The following is a 21,643-nucleotide window of genomic DNA, read 5'->3' as shown; positions in this document are numbered from 1 at the left end:
TGAAACTGGGCATAATAAATAAGAATTACAAGACAGCACGTTGTTAAGCATTTCTCCAAATATACTCCTTTTAAAAATAAAGGGCTGTATCATGAAGGAACTATCTGAATGGGACAAAAAGTGGTAGATGTAATGTGCATATATAAACAAATTAATGATTGCAATTTCAGAAAAATTGAATGATTTATTCATGGGACAGAAATTCACAAACTAAGCATGTCAATAATGCATTGGTCCACCTCTGGCTCTTATGGAAGCAGTTATTTGGTTTGGCATTGATTAATAGAGTTGTTGGATCTCCTCCTGAGGGATATCATGTCAAATTCTGCCCAACTGGCATGTTTGAACCACAAAATCCAGAGCCAACTGGAAGGCCCTGCCCATATTGCTCTAAAAGTTCTCAATTGGGAAGAGATCCAGCGATCCTGCTGGCCTAGGTAGGGATTGGCAAGCATGAAGACAGGGAGTAGAGACTCTTGCCATGTGCAGGTGGGCATTATCTCACTGAAATGTGAGCTCAGGATGACTATGAAGGACAAAAAAATGGAGTTTAGAATATTGTCATTGTACCACTGTGCTCTAAGGGTGTTGCAGATGACAACTAAAGGGACTCCAGTATGAAATGAAATGGCACCCCAGACGATCACTCCTGGTCATCAGGGCTCAGTCCAAAGTGGGATTCATCACTGAAAACAAGTAGACTTCAATCAATGAGATGCCAGACCAAAGACATGTCTGGAGATGCCCCAGATAGTGGTGAGATACCAACCTAACTGTCGCCCACCATGGCACAATAGCATGGAGCGGTTGTCTGGGGTGCCATTTCATTTCATAGCAGGATCCCTTTGGCTGTCATCCATGGCACCGTTAAGTACAGTGGTATGTCAACAATTTTCTATGCCTTGTTTTGTTGTCCTTCATAGCAAGCCATCCTGGACTTACATTACAGCAAGATAATGCCTGGCTGCACACAGTGAGAATGTCTACTTCTTGTCTTCGTGCCTGCCAAAACCACATTACAGGCAGGACCCTCCAACTAGCTCATGATTTTGATGCTCTAACATGTCAATTGGACAGAATTTGGCATGATATCCCTCATGAGGACATCCAACAACTCTTTCAATCAATGCCAAGCCAAATACCTGCTTGCATAAGGGCCAGAGGTGGACCACCATGTTATTGACTTGCTCCGTTTGTGAAGCTCTTCCTCTTGAATAAATCATCCATTTTTTCTGAAATTGTAATCATTTGTTTGTCTGAACATGTACATCACATCTATCAATTTCCATCGCATTCAGATAATGTCTTCATGGAGCTTTTTTTTTTTTTTTTTTTAAGTTTCAAATCTGTGTTTTCAGACTAAGGCTCAAATCCATTTCACAGACAGTACTTATCCTACTTAGTCAAATGTTCAACACAATTAATATTTAACCAAATACAAAAACTTTCACACCATTAACAACCTGAGGCTCTGGAAAAGTAAGTGTCTTTGATATTTCTTCTATTCATGAAGTTTGGAATGTGTGGAGAAAAGTAGTTGCAGGTTGAAGCTGGGAGATAGTCTGTGGGGCATGACTGAAGTATTCCATTTGAAAAGTAATGTCTGTGAAATTTAGGTGTAACGATTCAAGTCACAATATAGCTAAAGTTTTAATGGACGATTGCCAGTCAAATTTTAAATCTCACTTTAAAGTATAGGATGAACTTACATGATATAGCATTAACATTTTAAAAGTGGATTACTATTTGAAACAAAAGAGTAAATCAATAACTTGGATCAATTCTGACATGAACAGTGCTCATCACTGTTGCAATAATCAAACATGCTGTATCAAGACTGTGAATAAAAACATATAGTCTGACTTCTTACTTGGCTTGTGTATTAGACATTCTACATCAGTGCTGACTGCAAGCGAGAATGGAAATCCTGATACATAAAATGTGCTGAATGATTCTTTTGGATATATAGGGGTGAATGATTCTTTTGGATATATAGGGGTGAATGATTCTTTTGGATATATAGGGGAAAGCAGTAGCACTATTCTGATAAATCCTAGGAGCTACCTAGAATTTGAAGATAAGGTCAACAATGTCAGTCAAATGTGGGGAGAAAAAAGTGAAAATACTAACAATTTCAGTCAGTGCTATAAATGAATGCTATTCAACTGGATTGGTATTGCTAAATCAACAAAGCAATGATCCATGACAGGAATGGCAATAAATGTCACTCATAAAAGTCTAGAAATTTAGGTGATATACTCTATCATTCAAAATTATTTCAGGCAAATGTTATGGTCATGCTGGGTTCCACTAATGCTGATACTGTGAAAATTATAATACAATGATTCCACCACAGCTTAATTTCCCAAAACTAGTTTCAGCCTAAGGTCATTCAAATCGTATATGGAAAATTAACATGTGCCATACAGATATTAACAACATGATCTCCATAATATGAAAGTACAGTACAGCAAAAGTATCTCTGCAGCTGTATTTGAGATTTGAGTGGAAGATCACACTGCAGCTCATGAATCTAGCAAGCCACCTCCAGGCAATATGCACTTCTATCTGGTGTCTGATGTGTTTGTACGTGCCAGACAAATATTAGTATTACAAGCACAGACAAACTCAAGGCTGGACTCAAATGTTTAAAATATTGTTGGTTTGAATTAACTCTATCCTGTCTAGTCCAGTATTGGCAGAGTGTTCAAATTTTCAGATGCAGAGAATACACATACATAAAGAATTTTATTATGAAGGTAAATAGCATCAATAGTAAGATTGCTAGTTCAGTTACCTATTTGCAGGTTACGTGGATCATAACAGTGACCTCTCACTATGACATGGAATGAGTCAGTTGGCTAGAGGAATATGAGGAACGAAAAAGTCTTAGAAAACTCCAGTGAAATTCATAGTCAAATGTCCCTCTGATAGAAAGTCATTTGTAAGAAGAATGGTGTGGGATTTTTCAGCACTGAATAAGTAACTATTGAGTAGTTTGACAAAGAGCACACTGGGATAATTGTGAAGAAATTTGATATGGTAACAAAGGATTGTAGGATTTAGCCTATCCTCAATGCACCTGAGGAATGGCGGAGAACCATATCCATGCGACTGGATAATCAAAGCATTAAAGAGTCACAAAAACTCACAAAGAGTCATACATTATCCTCTGATCAATCGGATGCCTTCTCCTAATCCTCTGCTGTTGTCACCTTCTAAGAGTAAACATAGAAACTGACATTACAGACCTGTCTCTCATACAGTTCTGAAACGATTGCAACATTTCTCACTTACTGAATTCAAACTGGAACTGAATTGCTCAGACTTTCTACAATACATGAATGAATTATCACAGGCAAGATTTGCTGAATCTCATACCAGCATTTTCAATTATGAGTTGCATGTCACTGATTGTCACTTCCATATTTCAGTATATGCTGACTCCACCAACAAACAACAGTATTTACACTCTGACAGTTGACATGTAAAATTCTCCCTCCCCTGAAGGTTTGTGGAAAATATTTCTGTTCAGATACTGATTTTTTTAAATTGAACACACAGCCATTCTCAACACTGCCTAAATTCATGCAATTACTTCTTTAGTCAGTTCTGCGCAGGTATCTTGTACATGTCACCCAATGTCACAGTTATCCATACTTATCCACACTAACAAATAACTTTATCTTTTATCACACAATGCTTTCATGATATGGAATGCATCAGTGAACTTCTTTGCCAGAGCTATTATTGTTGTAAGTCCCTAAAATGATGATGAGTCCTCTATTCACTCCAGACCATCCAGTAAAGCATTTTCTTACTGTTACAACATCCTGAAATGTCTTTTAAGTTCCTTTCCAACCCATTTGCTTATCACCTGACCATGTGCTAAATATTCTTTTGATTCCCCTCTTCTCCCCTCCCCCATGCAACACTTGTCCTATATACCCTACTACCTGTAGATAGTTCAGTCCCATCACTAATAAGACCTGCTTCCTCAAAGGGACCAGTGAGAAAAGCCATGTAATATATCATTTGACAAGCAAGTGTTGTTCAGATTTTAATGGTGGTAGCACAATTACTATGCCATCACTGAAAATTAATAATAGATAGTCCATACCAGTAAGATACAATACCTGCAACATAGTGAACAGGGCCTTGGGAACTGCTTCATTGTCCAACTAATATGGATTTTTTTCTGCATTCGTCAGTAACTCAAAACTGCATGGATGGAAACTAACTTTGCAGAACCTACCTAGTTCTTATAACACACTGATGTCAAATTATGTTAACTGTACCTATCTTTGCCCAACTCTTTAATTCAGCGAGAAGTAACATTGGTTGAGACTCTTGACCTCATTCAGGAGAAGCAGTGTTCAAATCCCTATCCACCAAATTCAGATTTAGGTTTTTCATGGCAAATGAAAAGACAGTTCCTTTAACTGCTCTGGCTGTGTTAACGCGTGCGTCTTTGTACCTGTCCCTGTCTGCTCTGAACATGGTAATCTGATCATGTCTAAACGTAGACACTTTCATAGTACCAGGTAGAAGGACTGGTGGCGCACTGAACACATTCAGAGCACACAGGGACAGGTACAAAGGTGTGCGCGTTAACACATCCAGAGAAGTTAAAGAGCATATGGCCAATTTTATGTCCCATTCTTGTCCAGTCTGTCTTTATGACCTTGTCACTGATAGGATTCTCAATCGTAATCTTCCTGCCTTCTTTCATACTGTCTTTCTATCTCCTTTTCTCTTTATCATTTCCCATTTACTCATGCATTTATTTGTTTGAGATCCTTTATTTTTTATGATTTGTGGCTTTTGTGCCTTTTCTTCCTTTGATCACTTCTCCTCCACTATTTGCACTGTTTGTCCCCATTTATGTCTCATCTCTGCTTTTATTGTCAATAATTTCATCCCGTTTCAGTGGTTTATCAACTGCTGTCTCAGTAATGTCTAGCTTATCATGTTTTTAAATCATATCTATTCTTAGCTTTGCTTAATGGTTTTCTCTTTCCTCCTGATCTGCTGGCTTTCCCTTGACTCAGGATCTGATGTCCATTGTTGCTTTGGAAATAGAAATTTGTTCACAAAATAAATATAACTGCTGATTAGTTGGAGCTATTTGGCATGGCATATTAGTGAACATCCACTTTTCAGTAATAACTTGCTGTCACGAGTTTCATCAAAACCAATCAGCTCAGTAACATAAGATGAGCAATTTAAAACATATTCTATGCATCAGTGGAAAGCAAACTGACAGATTCCTATACATCTAATGGAAAATAACTGCTGAAAGATTTTGAGCAGTGGAAGGAACAAATGCAGATGCATGTGAACTCAAATAGGCTCTGTTTAAAGAAAAGCACACTACCTCCAAATATTTCATAAGTTCACATGTTTGCAACATTAGTTTAATTTCTTATTGTTAAACAATATACACAACAATTATGTTGGAGTGCAAGAAAACATATGTAGTAGCCTGTTAATCTATTACCACTGAGTTGATCAATGATGATGAAACCTGTCACAATGTAAAGATACAATTAAAGATCAAAAAAGGGTCATGCATCAATACAGCATTACATATAGATTCTTTTTAAGCAAGCGGTCTTTTCTTTTATGCCAAGGTTGTATACTTGATAGTTCGGGGTTAGTGATATATTTCCTTACAGATGTTTATATAATATCCTGTAAGCATATGCCCAAAAACAGGTATTTCATTATTTATAAGCCCAATATAGCTTCAGGCTCCAGGCTCGGTACTAATAACAGACTGAAATTATTACTTTTTCTACAGGTCCTCCAGTACTCGTCGTTGAGGTTCAGGGGTGTACTGGAAACGTGCTCGAAAATGCTCCACCCGCCTGTGTTGTGGAGATCCAGGAACTGATGTACTCTCTGACAATCTTCTAGGAGGAGGCTGAGGAGGTGATGGTGATATATACCTACAGAAATTCCCACACATTACTTCTCAACAATGTAGAACTAAGTGAATTAAAGCAATATTAAATATGAATAAAATGTTGGACGATGAAGTGCACATTGTGTGAGTCTTACCTTGGAGCACTGAACATTGACAATGTTAATATACTAGCAACAAAATAAAAGCAGTATTAGCAGGAAAACAATGAGGAGAAAGGTAGAGGAGCAGTGAGGAGGATGGGGGAAATAGACTGATGCTGGTCGCCTTATTAGACATATTGTCATATGACTTTGGAAAATTATAAGTTCCATAAATTATTAAAGGTTTTGTAAAAACTAAATATGTAAAATGTAATTGGATAGATTAAAAAAATCTACTCACCAGACAGCAGCAGGAGAACACACATATAAAAAAAAAGGTTCTACTTATGCAAGCTTTTGGAGCCAGTGGCTCATTTTTCCAGCAGAAGTGTTGAAGGGGAAGGAAGAGGGATGAAGGGAAAGGAACTGGAGAGCTTTAGGAAAATGGGTAGAGATCAGAAAAGTATCTAAAATGGAGTGAAGAAAGGAGCAGTTCCTGTGAAGAAATGCTGAGACGGAAGTAATTAACGTAAATTAAGACCACCTGGGAGGTGAGGGCCAAGGATGTAATATAGTACTAGTTCCCACCTGTGAAGTTCTGAGAAACTGGTGTCTCGGGGAAGAATCCAGATGGCGCATGTGGTGAAACAGGTACCGAGGTCATGACTGTCACAGGATATTGTGTGTTGTTGGTATACACCCTCTGCCTATACCCATTCATCCTAACTGACAACTTGGTGGTAGTCATGCCAATGCAGAAGGCCAAACAGTGTTTACATAACAGCTGGTATATGATGTGTTGTTTCAAAGGTGGCTCCCCTTTGATATTACGTGTTTTGCCAGTTACAGGGCTAGTATAGGTGGTGGTCGGAGGGTGCATAGAGCAAGTCTTGCAGCAGGTATGGTAACAGGGCTAGGATCCATATTGTAAGGAGATGGATGCAGAAGGAGCATAGGGTCTGACAAGGATATTACAGAGTTTGGCAGGGCGATGAAAAAATAGTCTAGGCGGGATGGGCAAAATCTCAGACAGAATGGATCTCTTTTTAGGACATGAATTTAGGAAGTCATGGCCTTGTTGAAGTAGATGATTAACACATTCAAGACCAGGGAAATACTGAATATTAAAGATACCAACCATTTCCTAGATTGTCTGACATCCATGCCCATCCCACTCTCACCACACAGCTTGCAGGTCACCATTCATGCCACTTCCCTCTATACCAACATCCCCCATGTACATGGTCTGTCTGCTGCTGAACATTTCCTCAGTCAGTGCCTACCTGATTTCAAACCTATGACATACTTCCTTCTCACCTTAATCAACTTAATACTTACAACAACTAATTCACCTTTGAGGGGCATACATACAAACAGATCAGGGGTACAGCCTTGAGGAGTAGAATGGCCCTTCCTATGCGAACCTTGGATCGCCTGGCGGGGGGGGGGGGGGGGGGGGCTTTCCTGGGATCCATACACCTTCAGCTCCTGGTTTGGTTTAGATACATTGATGACATCTTTGCCATATGGACTCATGGTGAGGCTGGGCTGTTAAATTTCCTGGAATCCCTAAATACCTTTTCCTAATTAAATTTCACATGGACCTAATCTGAATCCCATGCCACTTTCCTTGATGTTGATCTCATCTTCACCGTAGGCCAGCTACACACTTCTGTCCTCATTAAACCTGCTAACAAACAACAGTACTTACATTTTGACAGTTGCTATCCTTTCCACATCAAACGTCCCTCCTATACAGCCTTGGCATTCAAAGCAAACGTATTTGTTCGGATGCAGACTCTTTACAGCAATACACCATCATTCTCACCTCAGCCTTCACTGGATGTAATTACCCCACCAGCCTAATTCAAAAGCAGATATCCCAGGCCACCACATCCAATTTTGGTACTGCTGATCAAAGAACAACTTCGGAGCACACCACTTGTCACTCAGTATTATTCTGGTCTGGAATTTATTAATCAGATACTTTGACAAGGCCATGGCTTCCTAAAATTATACCTTGAAATGAGATCCATTCTGTCTGAGGTTTTGCCCACCACACCTAGAATGGCTTTTCATCGCCCTCCCAATCTCCGCAATATCCTTGTCAGGTCCTATGCTCCTTCTGCACCCCTACCATATATCTCCTACCTCTGTGACCATCCCCGCTGCAAGACTTGATCTATGCACCCTCCTGCCACCACCTATACCAGTCCTGTAACCAGCAAAACATATACAATCAAAGGGGGAGCCACCTTTGAAATGACACATCATATACCAGCTGTAATGTAAACACTGTTTGGCCGTTTACATTGGCATGACTACCACCAAGTTGTCAGTTAGCATGAATGGGCATAAGCAGAAGGTGTACACTGGCAACACACAACATCCTGTTGCAGAACATACTCTACAATATGACAGTCGTGACCTCAGTGCCTTTTTCACCACATGTCCACATGTGCCATCTGGATTCTTCCCCCAGAGACCAGTTTCCCAGAACTCTGCAGGTCGGAACTATTGCAACAACATGTCCTTTGTGCTCACCACACACATGGGCTTAATCTATGTTAATTTCTTCCATCTCAGTATTTTTTCACAGTAACTACTTCTTCCTTCACTCTGTTTTAGTTTTCTACATCTTTCATCTTCTGACCTGTCAATTTTTCACTGTCCCCTCCTACTTGTGCACAATGTTCTATGAGTACTCTCTATCTGGAATATTACCCTATTTTCCAATTTTAATCACTCAGCTTTCCAAATCTTGTGTGGTGCAGTCCCCATCAGTCAGTCTTTCCTTCTCATCCTGTCCAGTAAATCTCCCCAGACACATGGTTCTGGGTGACTTTTCCAAGCTCCATCCCTTTTCTTAAAGCTCTCCAGTTCCTTTTCCTACATCCCTCTTCCTTCCTCTTCAATCCTCTTGCCGGAAGACGGAGCCACAAGCTCTGAAGTCTTGCATAAGTAAAATCTTTTTTTATATGCGTGTTCTTCTGCCGCCACCTGGTGAGTAAGGTTTTTACCTGTCCAATTACGTTATATACGTATAAATTTTCAAAGATTTACAGAGTAACACAAAGAGTGCACCTGTGACATATTTGATCAAATCTGTCTAAATATGAAAAATTCAGTGTCAGATGAGGAGGGTTATTTGCCTTGTAGCAAAAAATTGATTTACTAAGTGAACCAACAAACATTTACTATTAGTAAAAGAAAGTTAAGCCAATCTGTTCACCTATGTATTGCAATTTTTTCATTGCATGTCCTCAGTTTGTTGTTTTCTTTTTTCAGTTTTTGTTTGTTTGTTTTGGTTACTTGAATTTACCTAGCAGAAACCATAAGTGTTGTAAATCAATTCAATGTAAAAGCGAAATTCTATGTCACTATAATTCTATTGACATTGGACCATATGCATTAAAATAATTACATATTAATGCTGTACTTTTGTATTTTAATTGGTATTTTGCTATATTTTAGGTCTTTCTCGTATCATAAATGTGTCTATTTCCTTTTGTTAAAAATAAAAGCATGTGCACAACAAGGACTTGAACTTAGAACCCTGTGTTTTACAAGTAACACACCACCAATTGAGCCATCATGCCTGTCTCTCAGTACCACACAAAGCTTCACCCCGCTTTTCTTCTCTCTTTTCACATTACACGCTGATAATGTGAGAAATCTACTGCAGTGGGATATATACACTCAGGAAGGACTGCTCACTTGAGTCACAATGAGTGGACAATGTTCTGGGAGTTTGTAATACCTATGAAAATAATGATAAATGACTCCTATGCTTTAGTTGACATCTTTTGGATTAATTTCCGACTAAGATAACTGTCACAACTGATGACGGAAATCAGTGATTTATGTTTCTTTACAGATAATGACAGCAGCTCATAGTTTCAGGAGACAGGTTTACAAAACTGGCTCAGAGTATAGTGATTAGTTACATTAAACACAAATGATTCAGCATTCTGAGTCTGCAAGAAATAATGTGATGGACAAATGCTATTCTTTGATTATCACATTTGTGTGAGAAATTTGTGAGTTTTGTTGCAAATTTATTTTATGTAAGTCCTCAAGCCATAGAATATAACAAAACTAAACTGCTCTAAACTCCGTGTGAACACGCCTTGGAAGGCCCATTGGCACCGACCGGCTGCTGTGTCACCCTCAGCCCACAGGCATCACTGGATGCGGATATGGAGGGGCATGTGGTCAGCACACCACTCCCCTAGCCATATGTCAGTTTACGAGACCAGAGCCACTACTTCTCAAACAAGTAGCTCCTCAGTTTGCCTCACAAGGGCTGAGTGCAACCCGCTTGCCAAAATGCTTGGCAGACCAGATGGTCATCCATCCGAGTGCTAGTCTACTCGACAGCACTTAACTTCGGGGATCTGACGGGAACCAGTGTTACCACTGCGGTAAGGCCATTGGCATAGTATAGAATATAACAAAGGTAGTCTCAAAATGCAATAGCAGTACTGTAAACCCAACACTGTGGCACGTGCCACATCTGAAGAGCTACATTGCTATTTTAAATTAAAAACACTTAGGCACAAGGATTCATTTCTAAGGGCACTACTTGTGATGTATCAGCACTAACAAAAGTATTACTGAATGAAATTACAGCTTTATGTTCTTTTCAAATATGTAAACTATGGATCACTGTTGAGAGTTTGGTGCATTATACCATAGAAATTTCATGTACTACATTTACATTACATCTTTGTCACTGTTGGTCACTGACACATAAATGTGGTAGGCTAATTTAATAGCAGGTAATATTCTCAAGTTAGCTGTTGTCTGATTTTCTGCTTGCAGATCCATTTACTGCTTTGAACATAAAATGCCAGCATTCAGTATTAATGACTAAAGTTTAATTATCATTACAGGGAATAACTTCATGAAGAACTGCAGTGACTCTTCTACCCGCCAAGAGTGACATCCGTGAAATGTAAATGCAGCTAATGAAAGCAAATGGACACTTCGACTATGACATATTTTTCAGGAATAATTCAAATAATTGTCTTCTAAAGACAGTAGAGATATACACAATAAAACAATATACACTACTGGCCATTAAAATTGCTACACCATGAAGATGACGTGCTACAGACACAAAATTTAACCGACAGGAAGAAGATGCTGTGATATGCAAATGATTAGGTTTTCAGAGCATTCACATAAGATTGGTGCCGGTGGCGACACCTACAACGTGCTGACATGAGGAAAGTTCCCAACCAATTTCTCATACACAAACAGCAGTTGACCAGCATTGCCTGGTGAAACGTTGTTGTGATGCCTTGTGTAAGGAGGAGAAATGCATACCATCAAGTTTCCAATTTTGATAAAGGTCAGATTGTAGCCTATCGCGATTACGGTTTATCGTATCACGACATTGCTGCTCGCGTTGGTTGAGATCCAATGACTGTTAGCAGAATATGGAATCGGTGGGTTCAGGAGGGTAATGCGGAATGCCGTGTTGGATCCCAATGGCCTCGTATCACTAGCAGTCGAGATGACAGGCATCTTATCCTGATGGCTGTAACGGATCGTGCAGCCACGTCTCGATCCCTGAGTCAACAGATGGGGACGTTTGCAAGACAACAACCATCTGCATGAACAGTTCGATGACGTTTGCAGCAGCATGGACTGTCAGTTCGGAGACCATGGCTGTGGTTACCCTTGACTCTGCATCACAGACAGGAGCGCCTGCGATGGTGTACTCACGATGAACCTGGGTGCACAAATGGCAAAATGTCATTTTTTTCGGATGAATTCAGGTTCTGTTTACAGCATCATGATGGTTGCATCTGTGTTCGGTGACATCGCGGTGAACACACATTGGAAGCATGTATTCGTCATCACCGTGCTGGCATATCACGTGGCGTAATGGTATGGGGTGCCATTGGTTACACATCTCCGTCACCTCTTGTTCGCATTGATAGCACTTTGAACAGTGGATGTTACATTTCAGATACGTTATGACCCGTGGCTCTACCCTTCATTCGATCCCTGCGAAACCCTACATTTCAGCAGGATAATGCACGACCGCATGTTGCAGGTCCTGTACGGGCCTTTCTGGATATAGAAAATGTTCGACTGCTGCCCTGGCCAACACATGCTCCAGATCTCTCACCAATTGAAAACGTCTGGTCAATGGTGACCGAGCAACTGGCTCGTCACAATATGCCAGTCACTACTCTTGATGAACTGTGGTATCGTGTTGAAGCTGCATGGGCAGCTGTGCCTGTACACCCCATCCAAGCTCTGTTTGACTCAATGCCCAGGTGTATCAAGGCCGTTATTACAGCCAGAGGTGGTTGTTCTGGGTACTGATTTCTCAAGATCTATGCACCCAAATTGCGTGAAAATGTAATCACATGTCAGTTCTAGTATAATATATTGTCCAATGAATACCCGTTTATCATCTGCATTTCTTCTTGGTGTGGCAATTTTAATGGCCAGTTTTGTAATCAAACAAAGAATATCAGTACTACAATGTCTTTAAAAACCATTTTACTTTACAAATCAATGGTATTTTGTGAGTGCCTTACCTTCTACAAAGAGAAGGTGAGCCTTCGGCAAAGCTTCTTCTTACTGGGGACACATCCAATAAGCCACGTCTTACTGTAAGTGGCGATGATCCCGCTGCACCTCCGTCTAAACTGTTTGCTGATATCCTACTCAACCGTGGTGGTGGCTCCGGGGACTGTCTGGCGGGAGAATACTGTCGAACAGAAGCTGCACCTGGACTTGGTGAAATGTTCCGAGAAAGTCTTGGTGGGGGCAAATTTCTTCGTGATTCACTACCTCCTAAGTGAAACTTCAAATATGACGCAAAACGTTTCTTCACAACCCCACTTGAGCCATTGGAATCGTCCAATTTCGAACTGTCATCTGCGGCTTCCATATTAAGTTGATGAGGTGCTAAGGCTGGCTGCATAGTGGGATAGCTATTCACCTGATGATGGTGATTTTGAAGAGGCATATGTTGTTGGTAAAACCTTTGCAATGCCAAAGGGCTTGGTGAACAGTACTGCTGCTGAGGTGGTTCAGAAGGGAAACGTTTCCGACCAGGAACAGGTGATCCAAGAAAACCGCTCCTGTTAACAGAAAGAATTAGAAAACTATAAATATAGCTTGCCACATAACGAAACAGCTACATGAAATATACCACACAAATGGCACTTTGTGTATTGTTGTAAATGCAGGAAAGACAGTTACTCTAATTTATAGTGACATTAATTGCTTGCCTAGAGCTCATGCTTTAGCTCACTTTTCCAAACAAAGGTTATAAAAATGGTGTAAAATGGACAATATGGTTATTAAAAGGAAAATAAATACATATCAACACCAAACTGGACCAAACAATGCTTATCAGGTTTAATGGGTGTGAGCAATTGATAAGGCTAAGCTGACATACTGGTTCCTAACTGAGAATTATTATGTAATATTGCCTTGGAAAGAATTGTTGTTGAAATTAGTCACCATTCATGAAAGAAAACTCTCAGTAGAAAAATGGATTTAAAAGTGCACAAATAACTTGATCTAGAAAAATATCATTATGTTAAGTGGTAATCACAAGACTTAATCAGTAAGAGTTAAATTTTTCTGATTGATGGAGAAGAGAAGAGGGGGAAGGGCAGGGTGTGAAGAAAGTGCAATGAGAGACAGAGGATATTAAATGATAAGAGGCACAATTGACAACTTTAGGGATGAATGTAACCATTCTAATTTACATGAGGCAAGCATATTCTACAAATTTCAATAACATTATTATTAATATAATCATGTAAAACTGAATTTATATACAAACTTAAAAAGCAAGCCAGATAGTCTCTGCCACAATGAAGAAAGCCACTGCTCTGCTATAAGCCATAAATCTGTCAACTGTCAGTAAATAAGTAGTCTGACTAATATTTGTTTGTAATAGGATATTTTTAATGTCTGTTTTTGTTACCTTCACACAATACAGGATAATTATAGCTTGTAACATCTGGGCAGTCTGTTAGTGCCATATTCACAGTTATGAACTTAAATTACACATTAGTAAAACGATTATTTACACTTATTTAGACTAATTTATTGTCTGTAAAGCACTATCTTCTACTCTGTTTTTGAACTGAAACCCCACTGGCTATCAAAAATAAAAACTAATTTCAGTCTTTTTCAGACAACAGCAACAGTTGTTACATAATTGGTGTCTACACATACATTCTGGGCATCTTTCAAGTACTGTCTGTAACAGTTACGAATACATAGCACCATACATTTACTGCAAGATGCGAAATTAGTGATTAAAAGAGGCACAATGCTAAGAAATTCCATGTTTGATAAAATTAAAAAGAAGATGTGTGTTTATATACAAGAAAAGAATAATGTCAAAACTCACTATATTCAGAAACAGGTTGTTGGCCACCCTCAGAAGTGCACAACATAATAAGTTTATGGGAAAAATCATTGCTGGTGCTGAATGTATAAACTGCATGATGAACACTTCAACTTTAACGGATGGATGAAGAACAACATTTCCCCCTGACCACCAAGAAAATTTTAAGGAAAATACATTAATGTGTCTTAATGTCGAACACTGCTCATTCAAAACATAAAGTCTTAAATGAGTAACAACAAACTACGCACCAGAGAATGGAACACCCAATTTTTAGTAGCTGGAAAGGGACAACTAAACAAGAACTAACACACACATAAAAGAGACATTGAATCTTTAACTTTCAGATTTTTTACAGTTGTTTCTACCATAAGAAAAGGAAACAGAGGAAACTCAAGGAAAAGATGCCAAGTAGTTTGAGAGAAATAAAGGTTTCTCTGAGTCTCAAATCAGAAATGAAACGAAGTATTTGAGTGAATTTCTTTCTACTCAAAATTATACATCTTTCTCTTAATTTTCCCTATCTCCTGCTTATATCTTCACTCTTGGGGGGGAAAAAAAAGACAACTTTCAAGAGCTAGAGATTCAGTGCCTGTTTTCTGTCCTTTTTCACTCACAGCCATGCTCAAGTTATTCCTCTTTCATCATTTACTATGCACATGTTTGGTCCAAAGTGAAATGCCTATGAAGTCTTTAATTGCAGTTCGACTATATATATCTGCATCAATAATTTAAAATTCAAGATTTCTAGAATTACCTTCATCTTCCTCGCAAGGAGCAAAATTGAATACTGCCACACCTGTTTATGCCTTGTTGAGCGAATAATGTGTCTGTTGTCATGAGTCAGCAAATAGGATGTAGATAATCCTAGAAACATTGTGTTTTAATTCACCAGTGATGCAGCTAAATTAGTGAGATTCTTTTAGATAGTTTATTGTGTGTCACAGCATGATATGGATTATTACCTTGATACATTTTATGAAGTTGTTTCAACTGAAAACAAAAACTAATAAAAATCTAAAATATTTTATCTAATCATGCCTCAATTAAAAATTATTACAAACAAAATATTCCTACAGTTTTTTTAACAAAGGCAGAAGTATTTGTGGTTTATCATAAAAGGTCATCTTCATTCTCTAGAGCAGCCTCAATGGGCAACACATTTTACATAAGTGTATGCATCAGGTCATGGCAGATATGACAATGGCATGACTACAAATTAGGAATCCAGCTCTTTATCAGTCAAAGTTTAGTTAACATAATCCTGAGTCTCGTGTGCAACAAGAGTGAAGGCTGTAATTGATGGATCAGGATTTATTATACTGATGTTTCTTCCATTCACCAAAAGTATTGAATATTTTCAGAGAAATAATATACAGTGCACTACTTCTGGTATTTATGGAATCAAATTTTCAGCTCAAAGAACAAGTTATTAGCATTCTGACCACTTGCCATTGCTCCATACCAGCATGGAAAATATTACCTCAGGTCATTACATTAAAATATTAGTTGTTTACTTGCTGTATTTTAATGATGTTGGGATTCAACAATTTTCCATACCTAATGTTGCAGAAACTGTACCACAAATTTTGATAAAGGCATCAAAATAAGTAAGATCAATTTGAGTTATTTAGAAAATAATCTGTTTGACTCAAATTTAATTTCATGCTTATAATACCACATATGCAGCAACAGTGCTGAAAATGGGAAGTACAGAGGTTATATAGTGTAAAGATTATATGCTTCAGCAACTCTCTAAAATATATCTGGAATTGCACATTACCTTCAATGAAGACTTTGTTAGAAAGACATGAGAATAATATGACTTTGAACATCATTTTCACCCTAAGTCACTTGTAATGGGTCCACAAAATAGTGGATTTTGGCTATAACATTATTAGCAGACTGGATGCTTGGAACACAAGGAACAGACTGATATTAATTATGGACCTCAAATTCTTCATATTAATACTACATGTGGTTTTATAATAACTGATATGAATGAAGGGCAGAGTGAAAGATCATAAACATTAATATATGTCTATACTGCAGTGACAGTATGTCTTTCCCTTTTGGACCTAAGACATCAAAACAAATAAAAATCTATATGTCAATTTTCAAAAATTCTTAAGACCTTACATATTTTATCACTTGGTAGTGTAAACTTAAAACTGTAGCTTTATTATGAGGACTTCAACTAAGTATTGAGAGACTTTCATTGCGATGAAAATGTTTGAATTGTGTGAAGCCTCCTCACTAATGGCATCAAATTGAAGATTCTTCTCCTTGCTACGCACTCACTCAAATGAAAATACAGAAGTTACTGGAATGTCATCAATCCACAGAACCGATTTTTCTCAGTCAACCCACATTTCATGCATATATTATTTCTTCTGCAAATATGTTATTATAAGATGTCCTAGGTGAATTAACTGTTGTGTATTAGGTCTCTTTTCATTTATATTTTGTATAAATCTTTCCTAATGGCATATCTTATAACTACGCTACCTGACAAAAAGTGAAGCACCCAGAAGACTTCATCAGTTGTGAGTGTAGCTTCACACACATATGCACCATTAGCTGGTATGTAAATGATTTGGGTTGCAATTCTCTGTGACAGGTATAATAGCCACCAGACTGCATTAGTGTAGTTCATGCTTAGTGTTGTTACCTATCAGGCTTGATAGAGTATATAAGGGGCACGAACAGTGTCAGATGTTGAGTGATCACTGAGAAGGACATGGATATGCTCTGTTCTTATGTGAGATGGTGTTATCATAGAGTTTGAAAGGGGCCTCATAGTGGGTCTCCATTTGGGTGGCTGGTCAAATCATGCAGTATCCAGATACGTGGAGCATTCGGATGTGACAGTGGCCCAGTGTTGGACTGCATGGTAACACAAGAGTACCCATCTCATTATCAAAGTTCCAGTCGAGCACATCTGATCACCACAAGGCTGGATTGCTGTGTCGTGCACCGAGCACTCCGTAGTCCTTTCACATCTGTGCATGCCAACTGAGGACAAGTTATGGACTCCCTGCAACACTCGATGTCATCTTGCACTATTAGCAGGAGACTAGCAGCAGCCGGACTAGGCACGGCTGCTGTTAAAACCGCAGCACAAACATCTGCATTTGGACCAGTGCCATGACCAGTACGTGCAGACTGCTGATTGGCACTGTACTGTGCTCAGCGATGAATCGCGGTTCTATCCCAGATGACCGCAGTCTGTGTGTATAGTGGCAACCTGGAGAGTGGATCCATTATTCCAATGTTTTGGAGAGACACAGTAGTGTTACTCCTGGCATCATGGCGTGGGAAGCCGTGGTGTACGACTTCAGGTCAGGGCCGGCAGTAACTCCCCGAACTCTGACGGTACAACATTACGTCACGGATATCCCACGCCCTCACGTGTTACTTCTCATTCGACGGCATTGGGGTGCCATTTTTATACAGGACAGTGCTCATCCACATGTGGCATCTGTGTCTAAGAACTATCTGCATAATGCTGAAGTACTCTCATTGCTAGCAAGATCCCAAGATCTGTCTCCAGTAGACAGTGTGTGGGATCAGCTGGATGTCAACTCCATCCCAGGATATCAAGGACCAATTACAACAGTTGCAGGTCAGCTTGTCTCAGGAGAAGATACAACAGCTTTGTGACCGTTCCAATAGAGTCCGTGCAAGTATCGAGGCCAGAGAGGGTGCAACATCATAATAATAAGCGGGCTGGTACTGCCCGGTTCTTTGTAAACTTAATTTTGTAACCATCAAAATAACATCATATAACTTTTCAACCCCTCAAAGTTTCATTTTGTTTCCTCCTTCCCCTCTGGGTACTTCATTTTTTTGTCAGGCAGTGTATATGACAATTAAGTAATACACATATTTTGTGGACTGCTTTACACTTTACTTGTGAAAGTCATGGTTATGTCTTTGAAAATAAATTGGATAATGTGATATATTTACACATACAACTGCTATGATTTTGACTGATGCACATTTATATCACCAAATTAACATCGTTTACTATCAAAACTTCTCATATGGCACCAAAACAATGTACTCATAGTTGTAAATTCTTTAGTTTATTAACTCCATGTCCCATAGACCATCCACATGATTCCTATCAGAGTGATTAGAATTAAGTATTGTACAAGATATAATTTGTTTATGTGTATAGCTTAAATTTATTAAACTTGAGCTTCTCCAGTGCATCAAATGTTGAAATGTCTTATGGAAATGCAGCTGGAGAGCATCCTTGAGAACAGCAGTCGTTGAGGGCATTTCCTAGTTGTATTCCTGTAAGTTATTTGCAAATGCTTAAAAGCAATCATCTTTGTGTTCTACACTATTTATGCTACTAGTTTTTTAATTAAAAATTATATTTTCCTTACCAGATACTTTATAGGTGAACAGCCGGATGTCACTGTCCAAAGGCCACAGTATTTCAATAAGTGACAACATCACTATCATTATGTGGACTGATGAACTAACTACAACTGCTTAGGGGCTGGCATGGCATTTGTTTCCCCCCCCCCCCCTCCCCTCCCCTTCACCTTTCCAGAAGAAATAAAATTGCTGGACTGGCCCCCAAGCAGTCAGTTCATCAGGAAACTTGATGATAGGAACATTGTCATTTGCCAAAATATTGTGCCCATTGGACACTGACATCCAACGATTAATTCATGAAATATTTTGTCATGAAGAGTGAGAGCAGCTGGAGAATCATGTTTTCCCTTTGACTAAATATTTCATGTAAGTAACAGTTAGTTCCTTCAGTAAACCCTTTATTAATTCCTGCTGCCCTTATTGTGATACTGAGGTGTTAAGTTTTTCTAATGATCTTACAGCCATCAGAAAATTAATCTATAAAATACTCAAATAAATTATTGGTAACTGTATATAAAACAACAATTAGTCTGCATGCTTATGTTTCACAAATACGTTAAATTCCCTAATGCATGTTGCAAAAATTCATTCCCTATACTCCCAGGCACATCACACACTTCAGTCTCGACAACTAATAAATTAAACAAATTCTTTATGAACAGTAATCATCATTTCTTTATTTAATACCAATTTCTACTATCAGTTAATTAATGGATTGTCTCTAATCCTTAAAATCTCTAGAATGAATATTTTGTTATGTAGTTGGTTGTGTGCTGGTGTGAAACTCACTGACCCATTTGTCACACAGACTGCCACTCTCTCGTCATTTGCCATCAATGTTCTATCCAACTGAGATTTCCATACATGATTTACAACTAGACTCACAGCTTCTGTATGGCCAGTTCCATTAGCTTGAAACTTTGGAGTGAGGTACTGGTAAAACTGAAGCTCTGAAGGCATGCTGTGAGCACTGGCTGAATACCTCGATCAGTGAGAACATTGATTACAAAAGGTAAGTGTCAGAGTTCAAGTCTTATTTCGGATATATAGTTTTAGGAAGTTACATAACACTATACATGCCAGAGCAGGTCGAAAGAAAATTCTGAAACCAAACCATACGCTAAGTCATTCTGCTCAGTATCCTTTCCCTTTGGAGTGCTAGTCTACAGTGTATGCAAGAGAGCTTCAACAGGAGTTCATAAGTTGGAGATAGCTACAGTCATGACTGAACATAGGTTGTGAGACATGCCTGACCAGTTCATTCAATAAGAGGGTGGTGCCTGAAAGGCAAATGCCTGTGTTCTTGTACCAGCCTGGAATACAGTTTTCATCTGCCAGGAAGTGCCTAAAAACCTGATTCATGTGGAGACCACTTTTCTTTATATTATTAACATGTTAATGGAGAAACCTGGTGGAGTGTAAATAATTTATGGGGTGCACAATTTTTCTGTTTGGTGAGTTGTTACTGTTACCCTTTAAATTATTTTTGTCAGCAACAAAATTTTTATATGGTTTTGGAAACAAAATTGCACTATCACCACATTTTTTTAAATTTGCTACTGGCAAAAATTTCTTTATATCTGTATTCCATTTGGAGTAGTACTCAAAGATTATTACACATAGTGAATATAAACTATAGGGAAAAATTTCATGTCACTACTTCTGATAGGAGAAGAATAAAAGTTCATAAAAATGCACATTTAGAAGTGCAAATATTCCATGTAGATGACAATACTATAATTCTCTCACTTACATTGGTCTTTGTTTAAATTGAATGGAGTTAATGTAGTCAAATGTAGTTTTTACAATAGTGTCATATACCCCATCAGTAACAAGTTACTGTCAAGGAAATGAAAATGTTTGGAAGGCCAAATGTTAACCTCATGGAAATTAATATCCGACTCATAAAATTTTGCTATAACTTTTGGATGATTGTCTGAAGTTGGGTTTCTTCGTGGGAAAGGTGGAAACAGAGGGGGAGTGCTAAAAATTTTTACACTGAAACTAGACATAGAGATAGTATATGACATTGAGCACATCCACAATAGAAACTGTACCAGTACTGTGTAGGCAAAGAGATTGCATTGTGTATCCTATACATAAGCGTAGCTTGCATGAAAGTCACTACCAGTACTTTCTTGATCATCTGCAATACACGTATGAATTACTGCGAATGGATTTTTATTATATGGAATTTTTGCTCCCTGGTTCATGAGAAAAAAGCAAAAATCATTCTGTGCATTTTTATCATCAATCCTAAGAATTGATCTTTCACAAGAATGGGCTTGCTAACTTCCACAACTTTTATTTATAGACTACAACAAAATTGGGTGCATTACCAATTGTATTGGTAGTGGTTTAGCGTCAGTGCTTTCTTTATGATGATTTGCCACCATCAGTGTTTGGCAAGGTAATATTGGTGATCATCTTCTTGGACCAAGTGTTTTTCCACAATGCTGTAACGGATCCATGTTGCATCTTGAGTTTGAGCTGGTGCCACTGGCAGTACACAAAACTACATGGCTGACGCATGATGAAGCTGCAGCATTCTTTAATGTATTTTGGCAAAAATCTTCCCTTAAACAAGGATGGAAGAGAAAGTCTCTACTTATGACACACCAAAGAGCTAGACTTCAATATATATGTGTTTTACAAGTTGGAGGCACCTAAAAAGTTTCGTATAGACTACACCACTTCCTCATATGCAAGTAAATAGATGTGTCAATGCAGTTTGTGATTTTATAACTGTCATTTTTAGAGTTTTTATGTCCACTTGTTCCAAGAGAAAAATAATTATGATCAGTGATAGTTTTTATATAAAATAATTACACTACGATAAAGATTTTT

General features: G+C 38.5%; 1 protein-coding gene across 1 annotated transcript in view; it reads right to left on the bottom strand.

The window, feature by feature from the left end:
- LOC126183291 (dual specificity mitogen-activated protein kinase kinase 7-like) overlaps positions 1-21,643 on the bottom strand; it is a 172,604-nt gene that overhangs the window by 6,536 nt on the left and 144,425 nt on the right. Inside the window, exons 9-10 of the mRNA XM_049925128.1 lie at positions 12,570-13,118; positions 5,793-5,951 (exon numbers count right to left, since the gene is read on the bottom strand). Of these exons, the coding sequence (XP_049781085.1) occupies positions 5,798-5,951; positions 12,570-13,118 (703 nt within the window). The 3' untranslated portion in view covers positions 5,793-5,797. The remainder of the gene's footprint in view (positions 1-5,792; positions 5,952-12,569; positions 13,119-21,643) is intronic.

The sequence above is a fragment of the Schistocerca cancellata genome, chromosome 4, assembly GCF_023864275.1.
Source record: "Schistocerca cancellata isolate TAMUIC-IGC-003103 chromosome 4, iqSchCanc2.1, whole genome shotgun sequence".
NCBI lineage: Eukaryota > Metazoa > Arthropoda > Insecta > Orthoptera > Acrididae > Schistocerca > Schistocerca cancellata.
This window is presented reverse-complemented; position numbering and strand designations above follow the sequence as displayed.